General features: G+C 44.7%; 2 protein-coding genes across 3 annotated transcripts; one reads left to right on the top strand and one right to left on the bottom strand.

The window, feature by feature from the left end:
- Positions 1–701: 701 nt before the first annotated feature.
- On the top strand, positions 702–6,667 carry LOC114855612 (matrix remodeling-associated protein 8-like). The gene is made up of 12 exons (XM_029150905.3): positions 702–926; positions 1,443–1,469; positions 1,563–1,865; positions 1,982–2,083; positions 2,170–2,303; positions 2,371–2,550; positions 3,157–3,298; positions 4,792–4,950; positions 5,034–5,058; positions 5,152–5,234; positions 5,308–5,379; positions 5,456–6,667. The coding sequence occupies exons 1-12, from the start codon at positions 731–733 to the stop codon at positions 5,476–5,478; spliced, it is 1,446 nt and encodes a 481-aa protein (XP_029006738.2). The 5' UTR covers positions 702–730; the 3' UTR covers positions 5,479–6,667.
- On the bottom strand, positions 6,465–19,093 carry per3 (period circadian clock 3). 2 transcript variants are annotated; one of them, XM_029150903.3, is made up of 22 exons: positions 18,934–19,093; positions 14,932–15,345; positions 14,199–14,359; positions 13,966–14,084; positions 13,441–13,639; positions 13,252–13,303; positions 12,810–12,958; positions 12,490–12,568; positions 12,289–12,395; positions 11,982–12,138; positions 11,680–11,788; positions 11,456–11,584; positions 11,252–11,360; positions 11,052–11,163; positions 10,807–10,943; positions 10,535–10,699; positions 10,154–10,405; positions 9,212–10,080; positions 8,836–9,022; positions 8,531–8,717; positions 8,212–8,362; positions 6,465–8,131 (listed from the first exon to the last, which is right to left on the bottom strand). In XM_029150903.3, exons 2-22 carry the CDS (start codon positions 15,216–15,218, stop codon positions 8,009–8,011), a joined length of 3,840 nt encoding a protein of 1,279 aa, XP_029006736.1. In that variant the 5' UTR covers positions 15,219–15,345; positions 18,934–19,093; the 3' UTR covers positions 6,465–8,008. The 2 variants fall into 2 exon arrangements, with proteins under 2 accessions (XP_029006736.1, XP_029006737.1); XM_029150904.3 differs by having other exon boundaries at positions 14,199–14,356.
- Positions 19,094–19,863: the final 770 nt, after the last annotated feature.

The raw sequence follows: 19,863 nt of genomic DNA, 5'->3' as shown, positions 1-19,863 counted from the left end.
TAACAGAACAGTTATAGGATGGTGTGGAAAATCACCGAATGAGAATGTATGTCCAAACATGTGAATGGAGTATTTCATAATGGAAGCCTATTAAGTTAATGTGTTTAATATTTCAATTAGTCTCCTTTCTTTCTGGGTCCAATGGCCTCAAGAGTGAATTAAAATGGTTTAGAGAAGGTGCATAAATAATCAAATGCAGTTTTATCATCTACAAAGAGAAAATAATATTGATTTCACCTGTACTGAGTAAAAGATTAAAACAATCCAAACATTAATTTATGTTACACCCTGAAATTACAATATGTATCAGATTTATTTTTTGATTAACAGAGACCAGGACAGGTCAAAGTGACTTGTTGCAGCTTCAGAATGTGTTCTGTAGCTCTAACAACAGACGACTAATGGCGTAAACACACAACCTAAAGAAAGCTCTTTGGGATACAACACCAATTATGTTACTGTAGATTAAATGATGATTGAGGGGGCAACATTGAACTTCTTACAACAAACACTAGAGGGAGGCACCACAATGCTGTTTTACAATAGATGCTGCTCATGTTTACCACAGTGTAATGATCATTGCTAGAAATATAATTTCAAGATTTATCTGATTATTTTCAAACACAAATCCTTTTGATTGCACATTTCTATAAATGTAAGCCCACCGTTTTGTTGATCTCTGAATTCTGAACAATAACAAAAGAAAGCTTGGGTTTGGGGGAGAGGAGGGATGTGCAGCCTGGGGGTGTCTGGTTACATTTATAGGGTGGGATCGTTTCATTACAGGTCCAGTTTTGCTTCTGTGTTCTGCTGTCGTTGTAGGTGGATAATATATTTTTTCCTACTCCGTTTCTCTGCCAGGTGTATTTTAACTAACAGCATGAAGTGTGACATCTCCCTTTTTCAGGTGCTGCTCTTCATCCACAGTAAGTAGACTGACTGTTTTCCAGGGCTGCTTTGGTGAAAGGTCTTACAGTCTTGTGAAAGTAAATTAGAAATAGCATGCTTACTGTAAAATGACTGTAAAATTATCTTGAAATACAGTACCATGCATGTCGAGTTGCATTCCACTCCTGAATGAAGCCAATGTCAATATGAATTGTGCTGCTTTGCAAATATTTTGAGTTTAGTAGTATTTTCTATTCCCTGGATTAATCTTACAGGCTCAAAACTTAAAATTAAAATTAAAATTTTCTGCACTTAAAGACAGATGTTTCTGTGCTATGTAGAAGTCAAGTCATTCAGACTTGACTTCCGCTTCACACATTCCTTTTGGATGAGTTTCACTGAGACGGATCCCTGAACTCTACAAATATTAGTCAAACTTTTCTTTATAGTTTCCTACATACATGACTGACTTTCACATTTTTACACAACACACAAAACCTCTTGATGGAACTGTTTGATTGATTAACAACCAAAGCAATCTTTTTCCGTTTCAGTCCCTGTGATCTGCCTCTTCAGCGCAGGTTTGTCCCTCTCGCTTGATCTTTATTTCACTTTATCCCTTTCAAAGATTTAATACCTGCCCATTAAAACTCCTCGCAATCTTTTTCCCGCAGCGTCTGCTCAGTCCGACAGCAGCAGTGTCGTAGTGGCTGCTTACAACGTGAGCGCTCCCACTGGGTCCCGGGTGGTGCTGCAGTGCGTGAGCGGGCGCATGGTGTGGACCAGAGACAGAGTGAGGGACAGGCAGCGGGTGGTCCACTGGGACGTGTACCGGGCCCGACCCGGCTACGCCATGGAGCGGGTGGTGGACATGTTCTCTGCGGGAGACCAGAGGGTCTACAGCTCCTACAACCTCGGCCGGGTTGGGATCACACCCACCGCATTCAGGGATGGAAACTTCTCCCTGGTCATCAAAGGTCATGCTCGCTACCAGTTACTTAGTTTGGTGACTGAGTACTGGTTTCCAGTCAAATTGACTAAACTAAACCAATCAGGCCAAATTGACTGGACTGTGTTTTTATTTTTATTGCAGACGTGACCATGAATGACGGAGGTCTGTACTCCTGTAACTTCCACCACCTCTACTGCCACCTCTACGAGACACACAGGGTGCAGCTCAACGTCACTAAATCACGTATGTACAGTAACACACGCGCGCGTCTCCGTGCTCCGAGCCGACGCGGTGTGACCGTGTGCGCTGTTGTCTTAATCATCACAAAGGCCGCAAAGAGCAGCGCTTCTGGGACGGACAGAAGGCCGTGTTCGTGGTGCTGCTGGGCAGCAGCGTGGTGCTGCCGTGCTTCAACCGCCGCAGTGTGTGGACGGACTGGAGCAACGAGGAGGGGGACCAGCAGGTGCGTGCGTGTCCTACAAGCCCTCCCGGTCAGGCAGCAGGTGACCATAACATGACACCTCATCCAGGTGGTTCACTGGGACCGTCAGCCGCCGGGCGTTCGCCACGACCGCGCCGACCGCCTGGTGGATCTGTACGCGTCCGGGGAGCAGCGCAGCTACGGGCCCTCGTTCCTGCAGCGCAAGATGAACATCAGCAGCCGGGCCTTCGCGGAGGGAGACTTCTCTCTGACCATATCGGACCTGCAGGTGGGTACGAGTCGAGGCTGTCGACACAGACACAGACACAGACACAGACACAGACACAGACACAGACACAGACACAGACACAGACACAGACACAGACACAGACACAGACACACTAGAGCAGGTTAAAGAGAGTGATCTGTTTATACAGTGTTTCCTGAGCACATGGAACTTTCATTAGTAACGCAGCTGTCAGGTTGCGATGAATGAGCCTGTTGGGACCTATTGGGTAAAACAAGCCATCACATCCAACAGCGCCACGACAACACAAGACCGCTCCGAGCCAGCAGAAGAGAAGAGAAGAGAAGAGAAGCCTCGAGACCCGATTGAAGGAATCTCCCAAAAGATGAATCAGAGCATTTATGGTGAACACAGGCTCAACAACCACACTGTGGATCAGGACAGTTTACAAGCAGGGTTTCAGCTGGTTTAAATTAGAGCTCACGTTCAGGGTTCCTACAGTAGCAGCATGAAACAATGAACTGTCACCGGCGCTGACGGTGCCGGGGGATAATCCTCTCTAGCTCATCTAGTTCTACGATGGGGTCACATCGTAATGCTTGTTTTCCCATCGTCTCCGTGCTTTGCGTGTCTGCGTCGACCTCACAGCCCTCGGACCGGGGCATGTATTCCTGCCACCTCCACCATCATTACTGCGGGCTGCACGAGAGAAGGCAGTTCCAGGTCACAGTGGAGCCGCCAGTGAACCCGACCACCCAGACGGCCCAGGCGGCGCCCGGCGGAGACAGAGGTAACAAACAGACGCGCGCGCAAATACACACGCGCAGCTCCTTCTTCCAGTTCGAGTTATGCTGAGGTTCTGCATGAGCGCCTCCGCAGACAGATTGGTTTATAACACGGAGCAGCTTTCATGTGCACGGTCAGAAAAAAAAAAACAAACTCACATCTGTTCTCTCACTCCTTCTCCGGTTTGACCTCATTCAGCGTTTGCAGCGTTTTGTATCACCCTGAGACAAGCGGCAGCGGAGGAGGAGGATATTAGAGGAGCAGAGAGAGAAGAAATCCCCATTTCTGGTTCGGGGGGAGATTTGTTCTTGCGATCGTCAGCTTATCTGACGCCAGACCCCGGAAACCGCACACACTCCCTACCAACACCGACAACCACAGTTGCATGAACCGGCCCAAAAAGCCTTCTGTGACCGGGGAGAAGCGAGGCGTTGGGCCTGTTGGTACATTTAAGCTGCCTACGTCGAATTCCTGCACAGCGAGAGCGTTTCTGCTGCGTGTCTGCATCCCAGTAGGTGCCAGTAATAGCAGATGCATCAATGTGGGGGGAAAATCATCGCCAGAGGTTTGGAAACGAGAAAGGCCTGCAGCTGGATCCACTAACACCCGTCTCAGTTTGGTGGAAACCGTCTTTGGACGGGAATCAAGCTCTGCCCACACGATTAACCCCTCGCTCCCTGAGCTGTAATAACAGTGGGATGAACCGTGGGAGCTGTTTGTTACAAACCAGAGGCATCGCTGATTTACACATTCACATTTATTTGTTTTAGGAAAAAAGGGGATTCACGGACGAGGAGCTGATGTGGGTCATCGCTCCGTCCCACTAGAGCGTCCTCCATCCAGCTTGGACAGAAAGTGGTCGAGCTCTCACTCTAAACACAAACACATGTTTTTGTCAGCATCTCTTCTCGTCTGCGTTTGTGCTGGAGGTTTGTTTTAGAGGTCGCTAGGCGAGTCCTTTCTGCTCTGCCCTTTGAGAGACAGGCGTCTGGAGAGGCATCTCTCCGTCCCCTTCCTGTGCCTTGGCTCGCTCCCCCTGTTCCACCCTCTCCTCTTCCTTCATTCCCCCTCCTCTCCTCAACTTTCTGTGTTGAACTGCCAGGCAAAGTAAATCACAGCTCGACTTTCTGTCTGGACCTCATCTTGGCTCAGATACGTCGAGACTGAGCTGAGCTCCACAGCTGTTTCTTGCTTCGTCTCTTTTTTTGTTTCAGACGGGGAAAATGACCCCCCCCCCACACACACACTCCTCCTCCTCCTCTTTGCTACACTCAGCAGAAGTTAACATATCACCTACAGCGAGTGGCTAATGAAAAACGTGTTCAGTATATTTTTACTGCCGTGGAGAGACACTGTGCGAGGTGTTAGAGTCGACGTGGCATCAAGCAGATGCGCAGCCACACTTCCAGCCATCAGGCCTGATCTCATTGATGACACAGAGTCATGATGAGGAATTAAATGAAATGAGCGCTGATCTGTGACCTGTGTTTCACTCAGACACCACTAAGGCCGAGTCACCGCGAGTCATCAATGTTATTGTGCCCGACCAGAGGCACTACTTTCTCCTGCCTCTGGGCTACATCCTCACATCCTGCCTGCTCCTGGCATTCATCACCCTCATCATCATCCTCATCACGTGCCGACGAAGGACCAAAGGTAAAACCCCGGTGTCTTTGAAGCGCGGGTGATTTACTGTACGCTGACTGTCTGCGTCTCGTCTCATTGTCCTGTGTTTGCAGAGTTTCACCCTCAGGCGTCCGCGAGGTGAGTGCTTCACAGACACGAAGGCCGACGCGCAGCCACTGGACTAATGTGCACGCAAACACACGCTCACCTCCCTCTGCCGGGCCGTTGCAGGTCAAGCAGAAGTCCCAGCAGCTCGGAGGAGCTCGAGATGGACGTGGCCGATGTGAACGTGTGCGTTCAGGTCGACAGGTTTGGTGAGTTGGAAGAAGGACTGACATGTAAACGTCTGCTGTCGTCATGTCTGACGTTCTCCCGTGGGATTTTTAGATTTTAAGAACAACCTGCTGAGAGAGAAAGTCCACATGAACGCTCAGCCTAAAGTCATCGATCTTGACAAAGGTGACTAACAGCTTTGAATATTGTTTATTGGTCATTTTCCGTAACATCACTTCCATTTTGCCTTGGCTTCTTGCAGAGATGCAGAAGTTTTCTAAGTGAGGAGGAACTAAGGATTAAAAAGGCGACACTGGAGTCACTGGCTGGTCCAGAAACAGCTCTAGAAACCAAACCGCCGCCTGTCCTGGCAGGAGGCACGACGCAGCCCAGGCTTTGTTTAATAAGAACACAAACCGTTTCATCCGCGCCTACTTGATCTACGGCAGGCTGGACTGAAGCCACTGAGCGTAGCATCCCAGCACCACCTAGAGGGGAACTTCAGCCAAACCAAAGATTTATGTGTTTATGTGTATGTGGAGCCTCAGTGAACGCGTCCCAAGACAACAAATGTTGTACTGATGCCTCTGTTTTCACTGTCTTATTGCTTCCTCTAAGCTTTGATTAATTGCACGCAAAGTCCGTGACTAGAAAAAGTTTGTTTTAGTGTAGAATGCTCCAAATAATTTTGCAGTTCCTTGGTAAACAGTTTTTTTCATGTTTCACCTCAATATGTTACAGAGCCTAACAGACATAGATGTACGTCTACTAGAATCTCACAAATTTCCATGCATCAGGAGCTTGCCACACAAATAGTCAGAATAGAACATAGGTGTCTTCTTCTCTTGCCTTAGTTGTGTGTGTGTGTGTGTGTGTGTGTACAGTATGTACATTTTTTACTTACTTGTACTTTACTTAATCACAAGCTGCTGCCTTCATTCCCATATCAGTGCGTTGCTGTTAATAAGCAGTAGGAAAACATCATTATGTTCTTCCTATTGTCTTCTGCAGATGACATCCTCCACCATTAGATTTGCATGTGCTGTGGCTGGGTCACTGCTCTTATACTCACAGATGACTATGCAGCGTTGGGCTCAGGTACATTCACCCCTAACCAGCAATGCATGGTAGCGTTTTGTGGAAACGAGGCTTGGACACTTTGCTGCTCATGGCCATTTCTTGTAATGTTTGTGCTGCTATGCCTTGTACAACACATGATAGTCAGGATCGGTACACCTGCTCTGTATGTTGTCCTCAAAAGCCACACGTAATTTAGATCATAATTCATTTATTCATTCTTTTGTGTCACAAATAAACAGTCCCTGAATTCAAGACAAATGGCTTTTTACACTTTGTGAAGATTGTATTTTGTACATTTTTAAAAAATACATAGTACTTGAATATATTTTCCATCTAAAAACAGTAGAAAACCCTGGTCTGTGTTGCGCTGTTGGGCTGTGTCTAAGGAAGCAGCTCACAATCGATGGGACAGTGTAACTCACACACACATAGACAACAAGCTGACCTGCAATCTGTATCCTGCATCCACTGAAGGGACATGGGCCAAAAGTGTTTTCTGGTGGGCTCAAGATAATATCAAAAATTTATTTTCCCCACGAACGTGTACAGTCTGGAAAACATTCTATAAATTAGACTAAAATAAAAACAATCAGACACAGGAAAAACTATTAGTGTTGGCCAGATGACATAAATATATGTATAGGCAACCTTTAAATGCACAGATGTGCCATTTCATTCAGAATTAACTAGACAGTGAAACAAATTAACATTTTACAGTAAAATGTGTCAAATCCACAACTGTATAAACATCTAGAACAGTTCACACTGAGGACTACAGTAGAAACTTTAAAAGCTTTCTTTGGAGTTTTTAATTTTCTCAAACCTTCGATAGTCGTACCGCCGCCATTACCACATAGGTGTTAGATCTTTACACCAGAAGCAAATGAAATGCCATTAGCCCATGTCCCATTTGTAAAATCCAGTACAAGAAAAAGAATGGCCACATTCACAGAAATACGCTGGGTTAGTTAGCCTGACCCTTGTCTCTCACACAAAACCTGCCAGTCACACATCTACACAGTCAGAGAGGAAAATCATTCAGTAAGCAAACCCGCGTTCAGGGGAGATTTGGGCCAATGCTGTGTCCGTTTACAATTAGAGGTAAGCTACGACTGTCGTCAGATCACTTAGGATACTGGGTGGAAAGAGAACTCACTACAGGAAGTTTAGACTTGTGTTGTTGCACTAAATTCAAGTTACGATCAACATGTTTGATGTTGTTCACGAGTCAGAACAACATTAAACCTGATGCTCTGTACAAAAAAAAACAGTATGGAATAAGAGAATACAATCCAATAACAATGAACATACTGTACAACCCACGCTGTAGAAGAGTGGTGTGTGTTCTGGTTCAAACTGGGCCAGCGCTGTTCTCCTGTCCATCGATCACACCCGCCTGCTTAGAGTGCGTGTGCACAGTGCTCATGTTCAGGGGCAGCAACCAAGAGACCCTCTGTCTATGGTGCACAGCATGTGGCTCATGGTGCCAGAGGATCTGGTCAGTCTTGAATATATAATATCCCATGGTCCAATAAAGGCCAGTCAAATACTCGTGTCTCCCACCTCCCCGTTCTACGGGGCCGACTCAGCAGAGCGAAACCTTTACATTACTTAACAATCTTAATCACAGAGAGTCACGCCTGCAGATTGGTCAGACGAGATACGAGATTGGACTTTCTGGGTGTGTTTCTGTCAGGGCTGGTTTGATGGGTGTGATGGTTGGGTCCTATGGCTCTCAGGTGTCCAACTCAGGTCCAGCGGAATCCAGCTGAGGGCTCTCCAGATGGGATGAGCTATCTGGGGCAGGAGGATGAGGGGAGTGGGCTATTCTTGCTCCTGTGCTGCAGCTCACACAACCCTGAGGAATATAAAGAGATCTTACACATTTGTCCAGGTGAAAGGAGAGATAAATGTAAGAATTTCTGTGAAAATCCCAACCTGAGTGTCTATTTCCTGTGGGATAGTGCGCTGCTGGATCCAGGGATGAACCTCTGCCAGCTCCTCTCTCTGCTCCTTGGTGAACCATGGCTGAAGTGGCTGAAGTGCCTGAAGCTTCTCTCTGTCTTCTGCCAAAACTTCATTCTGGTCCCTGAAAGGATCAAGGATCATGTCATTATAAAATAAAATTATGACATGATTGCTGATAATGAAAGATTCCTTTGATTTTAATCAGCTCCTCCCTCAAAAAAGTCTGGGCAAAACAGTCACTGCACAGAAAATAACTTTCTTAAACTGTTTGCCATGTGTGTGCGTGTACCTGGTGGAGATCTGGTAGGTCATCATCACACGCTCAGGGGTGTGCTGAATCATGCTCCACAGCGAATTTTCCACCCGAGTGTCAAAGGTGTGTTGGTGTTCTGCCGGAGTCTCCTGGCTCTTGCGAGCTTTGCGTGAGGTGTCTGAGGAATCATTGCTGGCAAAGTATTTGCTGCTGTTGCTGCTGCCTGAAACCGTCATGACATCTGCGTCAGTAACTGGACATTTTAAGACCCATATGCACAGTAGAACTATTAAAAGTCAACGTGGCCACACTGCCATAAGAATGTGTGTTATCCTTCTTACCAGTGTGAGAGGTGGAGGTCCCGTTTGATCCAGATCCAGATCCAAGGGAGCCTCCAGACTCCCCAGACCCAGACCCGGAGGCGTTGGAGCCAGTCCCAGACCTGGCATCCTCCTGCAGAAGCATGTCAAGCAGTTCGCTAGATGTAGACTGGGCATCATGGTTTCCTGACTCACTGGGTGCGTCCCCCTAGAGAGGAAAAAACTGTGACCTAAACCCAGTATCTTCACTGAACAACCCCCTGGAGTTACATCGATATATGTAGGTCACATAAAAAAGAACCATGCATTAACAGGCGCAAAGCTGAATCTGTCTTAAACTAGGCCAAAAGAATAGTTTTTGTGTCGAAAACATGGTGAAGGCAAACAGAAAACTCACCTCATTTGCGCGTTGTTCATTGAGGCTTTCAGGATGGTTGTGACCAGTGTTGCTCTGCACTTCACTTGGCTTAGGCAGCTCCTCCTGCAGCAAGTTCAGCTGCAGTGGAGAACTGGAGCGGGAGCTGGAGAACAAAGCTGGGGGTCCAGCTGCCTCCTCCTCCTCTCCAACAGAGGAGCTGGCTCTAGGTGAGCAAAGCAGGGGGCTTGGGGCGGTGTGAGTTGGGAAGCTAGGGTGGACTTGGAACTGCGGTTGTTGGAAGGGGGTAGCACCAGAGGCAAAGCCTGCCATGGTGAAGGGTGCCTGCGGCAGCATAGGTGCTGCAGCAGGCGGGTAAATAGATGGATAACCTGTAGTGAATGTTGGGTAGTTGGGCAAGATGACAGCCATGACTGGAGTCATATAAGGGTTAATGCTGTGAACTGGAGCCATGGGCTGCATGTTAGGAAAGCTCTGGACATTTTGCAGATCCTGAAGGGGCTCCATCTGCATTGGCTGCATGCCTGAAATGCTCTGAACAGGCTGCATGATGTTGAAGTTGTAGCCGAGTTGGGTTTGGTCTGGTGGCTGCAGGACTACAGGAGTCGTTTCAGGTGTTTCCTGTTGCCTGGGTGGCTGCTCTGAACCAGCCTTGGTCGCCGTCATGGGAAATAATGTTGCCTGGAGAGGGGATGTTTGACTGCGGGGCACCCCCATCTGCGGTTGGGAGGACTCTGAAGAGGGCCATGAGGATTCAGGGACACGGCAAGGTGGGCCAGGTGGGGAGGCGTAGCTATCGGAGGATCCCTGGGGTTTGGGACGTTTGTGCCTGGGCTTTCCTCTCCGAGAGCGATTCCACCCACCGGCACTCAAAGGGCGGAGGTAGTCACCTGAGGTGAAATGAACACATGCTGCAGAATAAGCCTTTCCTAGCAAACCTGATGATCAGGCTACGCTACATACCTGGGTGGTGGGAGTGAGCCATGGAGCTGTTGTCCAACTGCAGATAAGAGCTGTAGGGGCTCTGGAGGATTCGATGGCGGAAGCGATCCACATACTCTTGCTCTTCCTTCTGGGTGTGAGCTGACAGCACTTCCTTGGTGAGGCCTACAAACCTTCGCTCCTCCGTGGCAGGACTCGGTGCGGGCCGGACTTGGGTCGGAGTCGCATCAGCAGGCTCACTGCCCATCGGTGCATCCTCCAAAGCTGTGGCCTCTGTGTGAGAACATAAAGGAAAATGAAAAGAACTAGTTTAAGCTAAAGTATTATATACTTTTATAAATTAAGATTTGAATTTTAAAATGAATCTACTAAACAGTACCAGAAGAGCAATTATTTAGTTACCTGACTCAGGCTGTGGAACATGCACAATGGTGCTGCTGTATGAACACTGACTGGTGACTGACACCACACTCATTGCCTTAGTGGACATTGCAATGTCTGTCAGAGGCGGTCCTACAACAGCTGCAGCGGTAGGGCCCACCGAAACCTCACTGTCCAGAACCACCACTGGAGAGGGAGAAGACAAAAGTTCTGTTAGTGTTGCTTTTGAAAAGCAATGTGACCCCAATGATTAAGCAGGGCCTAACTCGCAGTGTGATTGTGTTTGTTTATACCATCTGAGCTGGCTTGAGCTGTGTCTGTAGTGCCAGCAGGCTTGTCTTCGTCTGTGGTCGATGATGAGGAAGAAGTAGCCAGGGAATGAGAGCCGCTCTTCCGCTTAAGAGCTGAACCTGTACAACTCTCCAGATATCTACAACACATGTTCAGATATATTTAGTGTGTTAAAAATTAGATAGAATTTGCACACTAAAAATATTAAATGCTTTAATGCTGATCTGATGACACTGTAACAACCCACCTGATGATGTTGTCAACACAGTTGATCTGTTGATAGGAGGGAATGTGTGTTTGCTTTCTACTCTCTTCACGATCTCTCATATCAGGGTTGGTGGCTGCAGGAGCTGGATGTGCTGGTGGGAGGAGGTGGGGGCACATTTAATGTGAAAATATACATTTTGAAAAGTGTGGATCTTTTAAGTGTTTTACGCGTTGCCTTACCTGTGACAGGTTTGTTGAGGAAAGAAATTTTGTGGCTGGAATCCAGATATGCCTGCTGGCCCCAAGTCTTCACTCTGTTTACATCAGCACATATCTGCTGCAAGGTCATCTGCAACAGCACACACACACACAGAGTGTACATGTATGATTAACTTTAGTGGGAAAACTGTGGGAACACTGGCTTCTTGACAAAGGAGGTCTCACCGGTTCACGGTGTGTGTCTTCCCACAGGTTGCCATTGCTGTCACTTGAAGAAGCTACGCTGATGTAATGCTCATGGGACCCATTACTTCCCAAACTACCATAACCACTGGAACCATTGTTGTGGACTGGCTGTAGAAATAAAACACAGACAAGTGAAAACGGTGAAGAAATGTCTCATTTTCTTTAACATTCTTTAAATCTGGATGGAAGGACTGAAGTAATACCTGCAAGAAAAGCTTATAGATTTTTGCTTGCAGATCTTTAATTTCCTCGTGAGTGACTGGAATGACTTCCTTAGTCTGAGCAGCAAACACATCCTCATTCAGAGGACTCCTAGAGTGATGAAATGTGACAACACAGACTATATTTATACTGTATATTATGTCATAGGAAAATATTTAAGTTTTAGAGAGTAAGTTATACAAAAATATCAAACCTTTAACTAGAGAACATAAAAAATACAATATTTGTGAATAATACACTTGTATATAAGCTCCTGCATTGTGTGTTTGTTGTTGCTCCTTACGTCCTGACTTTATGCCGTCCAATGATAAAAGCCACCTTGCGGCTCCATGGGTTGATGAAGCTCGACCAGCTGGTGTCCAAGGTGATGTAGTCACCATTCTGACAGCGCAGGCGCACCGGAGAGTGCTCGAATGGGGGCTGGCCTGCATACTTCAGAACTACACCAGAATTTACAGGGAAAACAGCAAAGCTGAGTGACTTAATGTTCATTAGGGACAACACTGGGTAGAACCATAAGGGCTGCACTCAATTCAATGACATAAAACAGTCCTCTTAGTTCAGAAACACCATACTTCTTGGACACTTACTCTTTCTGTGAATAGAAAGCAGGAGGGGCCGGTCCTCTGGGTGAATGCAAGTCAACAATGAAGTGCCAATCAGATCCTGAGGAAGGTATCCTAGCAATGGCACAGCCCTGTGGACAGTAATTGGTAAATTAGGGTCATCAGCATGTTGTCACTTTAAACGCTTAATGTGAACTCTAATTGTATGTGTGTGTGTGCAGTGACCTGTCATCTACTTCTAAAAACACACAGCCAGGGGAGTGTGTGGTGGTGAAGATGCGCTTGTCCATAGGGATCCGAGGAGCTGCATGAACAAACAGCAGTGTTAGAGCCATGACAAAGATATTCTTTGTATGAGATTCTATATGTTTATTAACTATACTAATACAGAACACTAAAGTAGACAGACCAAATATTAAGAGATAAGGTTTGTCAAATTATGTTGGTTATAGTGATTTATTATCTTCTTCTTTATTTTACTAAAAAATTTACTGAAAAATTAAATCTGCTTGATTTTATTGATTTATTGATCACAACAATTCTACCTTCATATCCAGATATAATGCGTTCAGATAGTGCCAGGCAGCACGGCTCCTCCTCCTCCCCATTACTTCCTGTTCCCTGCACCTTCAGCAGGTAAGGTGTGATCCTGAACGGGTTGTACCGCAGCTCACCATCACGGTCCTTCCCGCCCCTAAAACATTTTCCAAAGAGAAAGTTCCCCTTGTGGCTTACAGGAAATGATGTGAACAAATGCTGATGCTAGTGCTGTTTTGCACGTTGACATTTCAATAGAATAAGATTAGAAAGATGATGTAAAATAATGAATAGTAATATATTATTTAATATTAACATATCTGTATTACAGTAAACAGTGTGCAATATCTTCTGTGTTTATCACAGAATGATTTGATGATGGTTAAATTGCAGATTCGTAGGAGCCTAGTGTAGGCAAATCTTGTAATGCAATTACAGTAAGACACTGACCTGATTCTGCAGAAGAAGGACTTGACCTGGGCAGAGTCAAACAGAACCCCAACTGTAAACAAAAGCAACAGATTAATTACAATTACAAGTAAAAACAATTAAGATTATTGTACTTGTTAGTAATCATTAGATAATACCAATAATTAAAACATATTTTATTTGAGCAAATAACCAAAATGTGCTGCAAACCTGTATGTGAATTGCTCCAAGGTGGGAGGTGTGGCTGTGCTGTGTGCGAGTAGAAGACATTAACGTCTTGGTGAAAGAGCAGTTCCACGAACTTGGCTGACTCCAGGAACTTCCGCTTGCAGCACAGGATGCTGGGAGCCTGCTCGGACGCGTACAGCACGCGGCCGCTCGCCAGGGAGAAGACCACCAGGAAGGAGTCCTGCACACCAGCACAGAGAGACGTACGCACGCACATGTAGGAAGACACAAGCACACGAGCCGGCCAAGTCACACACGCGCCAAAACATTAAACATGCATACGCTCACACACCCGGCCAGGCATGAGGCAAAATGAACGCACATGTGCGCGTATGTGTGCTGCTGTGTAAGACTGGTCAACTGTGATGAAGCCTTGTCAAATGAAATCAAAATAAAAACATTGGCTAAGTAATTTCTTTCCAAAGGTTTAGAAAACAAGGGTTCAGGTGGAAATGCACAAAAAACAATAGATGTTTGCATTAGTTCCTGTATGATTTGTGTGTTTACCGTGTTTTTAAGGGTGTGTTCAGAGGTGACCCGCTCCAGTTCCTCTAGGGTGCACACAGTGGCATCTCGCCTCTCATCCTGGCCATTTTGCATCAGCAGCTTGTAGTATTCGCTATTGGCTACAGAGGACAACACAAACACACACAGTGCTGTAAAACAACTCCATCAACATCAGGTACTCCGATACTCTGGACGGCACAGTGTACCAAACTGAAACACTTCCAGTCGGATACCTTGGACTTGTTTGACACAGTGGAGTGCATAATTTAAGGCCTCCACGGTGCTCACTTTGCTGCGACTGCGCTTGTCTGATGGAAGCCTCTTCTTCATCTCCGCCACCGCGTTCATCACCTCTCTGTGGGCGTGTCCTCTGCCGCCACCTGTATGCTCACTGCTACACAGTCAAAAAAATGTTCATACTTAGATCACATGAAAGCTGACAAGCAATGGCGAGTCACAGACAGACCCGTTTCCACTGCACATACTGGTGAATGACTGGTGTAAAGGTTTGCAAGCTCTGGAGAAACACTCCTGCTGGATTTTACAGCCATCCTCTCCACTGCTTTCTTTTATGGTTGGTGCTTTTGTTTGGCATTATGTAATCACTGTTGTGAAAGGGGATTTTGAAACACTTCCTCTGCGAGATCAACATACTGTATTAAGCATCAGCTGCTGAATTATAACATTTATGAGCAGCACTGGGTAAACAAGACAAGGATATCTGTGCTTTCTTTGTGAGTGACCAATTTGTTGCTCATTATTTGACAATTTGGCTGAATTGCTCATTTATTTACTACCTGATGACCTGTGTTGTTTGCTGGTGCTATTTAAAAGCTGAATCAATGTTGAGAGAGATAACTTACCTGTGTTCAAAAAGCTGCAAGCTCATATTCGGACAAAGCTACTGCTATGACACTCTGTGGAAACTCACAGTTAAAAAGGTCCCACTAATCAGAAAACACATACCTTTTAGTTGAAGGCGAGGTGGAGCCAGTGGCACTACCAGGGCTGTGATTGGCCGAGGAAGAGAGGTCATGTGAACTGCTGGTCATCTCTTCATCTTCCCTCCCTACCTCCCCAACTGAACCACCGCTCTCCTCCCCCCCAAGGTGCACGGACTGTGGCCCTCCATCGCCGTGCCCTGACACCACACTCTCCTCCCCTCCACCTTTTTCTGGGGGTGATGGTAATGCAGGCTCCTCCCCATCTGGACCACTGTCACCTCCAGGCATCTCCACACTTTGGTCGCACATCAATAGAAATTTGCCCAACAAAAGTGGACAGTCAGGGTGTTTGTATGTTCAAGGTGAGGAATAGGTTCCATGTAGTGACAATTGAGCTGTGTTCATTCAAAGTTCAGAGTGGATATGAGGGTCCACACTATAAGAGAGAGAGACACACAAATCTTTATCAGAACAATCTGAAAATGCAACTTGAACAAATGGTTAACTGGTGGAACATGATTCCATGATGATGAAGTGTGCAGTGTAAGCAACACTGTCCTCTATGTTGTCCCAAATGAAACAAGTGAGGTTGTGCTTCATTCAAAGCAGAAACGTCCAGACCAGTTGGGATGTGGAAAGCTGCTTGTGCTGTACCACTAAATTTGCACATCATAATAGTATTTAACATACAGTACATAAAGAACTTCTAATCTACCTTAGTTATACAGAAGCATCCCACAAACGTGAAAGATTGATAGGGATTACTGTGGTAAATACTGGTTGTTTTGGGGGATGACTACAGGTTTGGAACTACACAAAGCAAAAGTGTAACTGATAACATTATTTACTGTTGAATCTCCAGGTGCAGTGACATAGTAATATGTTAATTACACACAAGCTTTAGTGCTATGACGTGGGTAAAGCCCTGAGATTTGTGCCAGCTACGTGGAAAAAAACTAACTTATAAGATAAACAAAGATTTTAATAATCTAAATTGTTTATGTCTTCTTGTGGAGATACTAGGCTCATTCTTTCCATACATACAAATAAAATGTTCTGTGCCCCAACATGTTTTAATGTCATTTTGAATTACACTGTTATTTGTCAAACTGACTCAAATGTTTTAAACATTTTATCCACCAATACTGCCAAGACCCAGCGCGTCTATGCCAAACGGCATCCATTACACAACACCGACAACTATAAAGTGACACTTAGTTCCATGCTGGAGGTGACCCAGTCGTTCTTTTTAAAAATCACTCTTGCTTGTATGGAGTATTTTCCTTAACCCTTACAAAAAATTATTAGGAAAATGCTTGTAATTTGTTTTACCTAATTAGATGCCTTTTGTTCAGCATTGTTAACAGTGCTAATAAACAAACATAAAACTGCAGCCCCTACTACGTACACATGGCACTGAGATGAGACACTGGAGAGGGAGACAGACGGAGACACACCGAGAGGCAAAAACAGCAGCCAATGAAAATATCCTGCGTCTTTCATCAGCCTGTCACTGCAGGATTACATAACCAGCTTGCTCAATTCAGAGTGTATGGACCGTCTTCCTATTACTGGAGACGTTGCACCCATAGAGTGCGTTTGTTGCTTTATTTTTACACTAATCCGTACTATACTAATAATTCCCTTTTTAAGGATAAACTGTTGACATGCACGTGACTCAAGGATATTTAAAAGTCACAACATATTTAAATTAACACACACACACACTGAAACAAAACCAAAAGTAGTGTTGAACTGTATCCTGGTAGTACAGGACAGAGCATGATGAATACAGAACATGCAAAATCACAAATAAATGAAACACCGTTCAAATGTACAATATTAACATGACACATTTCCAGTAACCAAAGGTATTTCACAATTGGAGCTCACACACACACACACACAAAAATCTTTAAACTAAACTAAACTTTATAATAATAAGTATCACAGATTTACATTAAGAAGCTTTACCATGTGTATAGCAAATAATACATAAAGGTGGTGAAGAAGGTTAAAGACCACCACACTGTGCATTCAGTCAAAACACACATGTTTGTACTCAAGTGAACTGAACTGTGTTTCCTGAACGTCCAGCTCTATGAGTTTCCACACATTTGTTAAATGTCTTTCCATTTCCTCTTTAATACTTGGTTGGGGATTATTGCAGAAACTTTGATGAAAGTAAATAAGACCTCTCCTGTCAGAGTTTCACACTGAAATATTTTCCATTTAAATTTAGGCATCTGATTCTACAGTGCAAAACTACCCGCAAGCAAGAGACTAAAGTGTCTTAGGACAACTGCCCTTCCTTCTGGCAGATGAGTTCTACCAAGTGAGCAACAATTATGAGTTTGGTCTCTCGTTGAATAAAAACCTGCTTAATAAAAAAAACATAATGCTACCAATGCAGACAAAACTATTAGGGAATAAAACTGTTGTTTCTTTTCATTCATTAAAAAATGAGCTTCAACTTAACCACAACCTGTTTCCACACAAACCAAACTTGACCTCGTTAGTCAGATAACTACACCCTCTCCACATAAACCCAGTGAACTCTATCTACTTAGTCACCACACACACACACACACACACACACACACACACACACACACACACACACACACACACACACACACACACACACACACACACACACACACACACACACACACACACAGCTTAAAGAAAAAGCAGCAACTACTCTCCACATAAAACTACTTTAAAGGACAACTGTGCCAAATATTTGACTACCTTCAAATTGCATTACTATGACTTCACCGTAGGGACCAGGTTTATCAATGTGGTTTACATTGTATCGCCTTTTACTACTTAAGTGTACACAGGCTGGTTGTCTTATTCCTTAACTACCTGAATGCACCTAACAATGTTTTGTAGCTTCACTCAACTTCCTACTGATAGCAACGCAGTGGCATGGGTGAATCTGACTAGATGGATCTCCCAGATTACTTCTGCACTCATCTGTACAGACATTAAAGAATGAGCTGAAGGGACGCACCCTTGTGGTGATCATGTGAACTTAGCGATGATGCTTTGTAAACAGCCCTTTACAAAACCCCTCATGCATCTGTCAGTCATGAAGTCTAAAGTCCGTTAAAAGGCCTTTAAGGATAAAAGTTTCAAAGCCGTCAAACCTTACTGTTTGTAAACGAATTGCAACAGCCAAAAATTGGATGTTAAACATTACCTCAAAGGTTTTCATTATTAGTACGACTGGTTCAAAAAATGTCATTTGCATAAAGTTTGAGTTGCTGTGGGGAAAATAATAAAGTTCGGGCTTTCCAATTACAATCAAGTGACGCCTGAAATGCATATAATTGACAAGGACACATTGATCAACGCAGCGTCGCAACGTGGACTCAAAAATATGATCTAAGGCTCAGATTTGAAAAATCTATATTATTCCTGTTTGATGAAAAACGCTCAGCAGTGCGATATTTTCAATGTAATGTAGTTGTTCAGTAGCACACGTGTTTGTTTTTAGAGAGCGTGTTGGTACAGTACAAATATTGCCAATATGGACACTTGTCCTCTTGTAACGTAAGAGGAACATGGTCTGTGTCAGTTGATTAAGGTCTGAGCATGGACATGAGCACACACCCCAGTCTGTACAATCAGACTAAACTTGCACGCTGTTAATGCTGGCTCCGGTTACTATTTAGCTGATGATGTATATTTTGCTGGTGAATTTCACAGACCAACGTATTGTTAGAAGAGCACTACACTAATATGATAGGATACGTCAAATGGAGCCATAGCAGCACGTAGGCAGAGCACAAGTCAATAGTAGCTACACAATTCCCTTATGTTACTGCACACAAGATACTCCCAGTGTCTCTGTATACAGAGCAGCCTGAAGAACGCAGTACTCAGATTAAAACTTCTTTGTTTACACTCAGTTTTTCAGGGTTGGTGCGGTGGTCGATGTGGTTAGCTAGTTTAGCTAGTCGGCCACCATGCTAACAATAAGTCAAAATTATTACTCTTCTAACTAAATATTTACCTTATTCACTCCACGTATATCCCGGCTTCAATGTCCGAAAATCAAAATTAACCGTATAAGCCGTTTTTTTCCCACTTATGCCCTAGTCACGAAGCTAAACGTCACCCACTCCGGAGCGCTTGACACATTGGTGCAACGTGAGGCCGGCGCAATATTGCCCCGCCCTCCAGTGCTGATTGGACACACGGATTTTGGCTCTTTCGTTTGATTGGCTAGGGATCTTGTCCACACGCCGCGGTTTGTCAGTGTTTGCTGGCGATTCACGTGGATCTCCGTGTTACACAACAGAGAGACAACAACCCTACGACGGACTGCGCATGTATCGACTCACAGCCTTGTGCATCATCCACACCTTTACTACTAAATGAATGAACAGACTTAGGACTAGCGTACCTTATATAGCATGATGGCTGACTCAGGTGTTTTGGCATTGCTGTCACATTTTATACAACAATACGCTTTTTTGTATATTTATTGCACATATCTTGTAATTTTGCAGAGTATCTGTGGACATCATCAGTCTTCTGGGTATGGTTGTGTGGAAGTCTATCAGCTTTTTTAACCTCGTGAAGGTTCTCAGAAAATGAACGTTCCAGTGCGGTTTTACTTCTCTCTTGACAAGACCAACACGTTTTAGACTCTGACTAAACTCTTCTAATACCAATGATGTAATTTGGATGAATAATGAAATGTTTTGCCCTAATAAGAAAGACGTAATCTTGAATCAACTTTCAGATTATTTTAAAGCAGGCAAAACTAGATTACCAATTGATAGGAATACAACTGTAGTTTGGTCATTTTGTCTTAGTTAGGATTAATAGTAAAAGGGGGTCAACTTGGTAAGAAGCTGGTTGGGGTGCAAAGGTTTAAGACAGAAAGCTACCACTAAACAGATGGTGTTGAAAGATAGAATAAGTAAGTAGAAATCAA

This window comes from Betta splendens, chromosome 5, assembly GCF_900634795.4.
Source record: "Betta splendens chromosome 5, fBetSpl5.4, whole genome shotgun sequence".
In the NCBI taxonomy this organism is placed as follows: domain Eukaryota; kingdom Metazoa; phylum Chordata; class Actinopteri; order Anabantiformes; family Osphronemidae; genus Betta; species Betta splendens.
The sequence above is the reverse complement of the archived record's forward strand: the minus strand, read 5'-3'. Positions and strand labels throughout refer to the sequence as shown.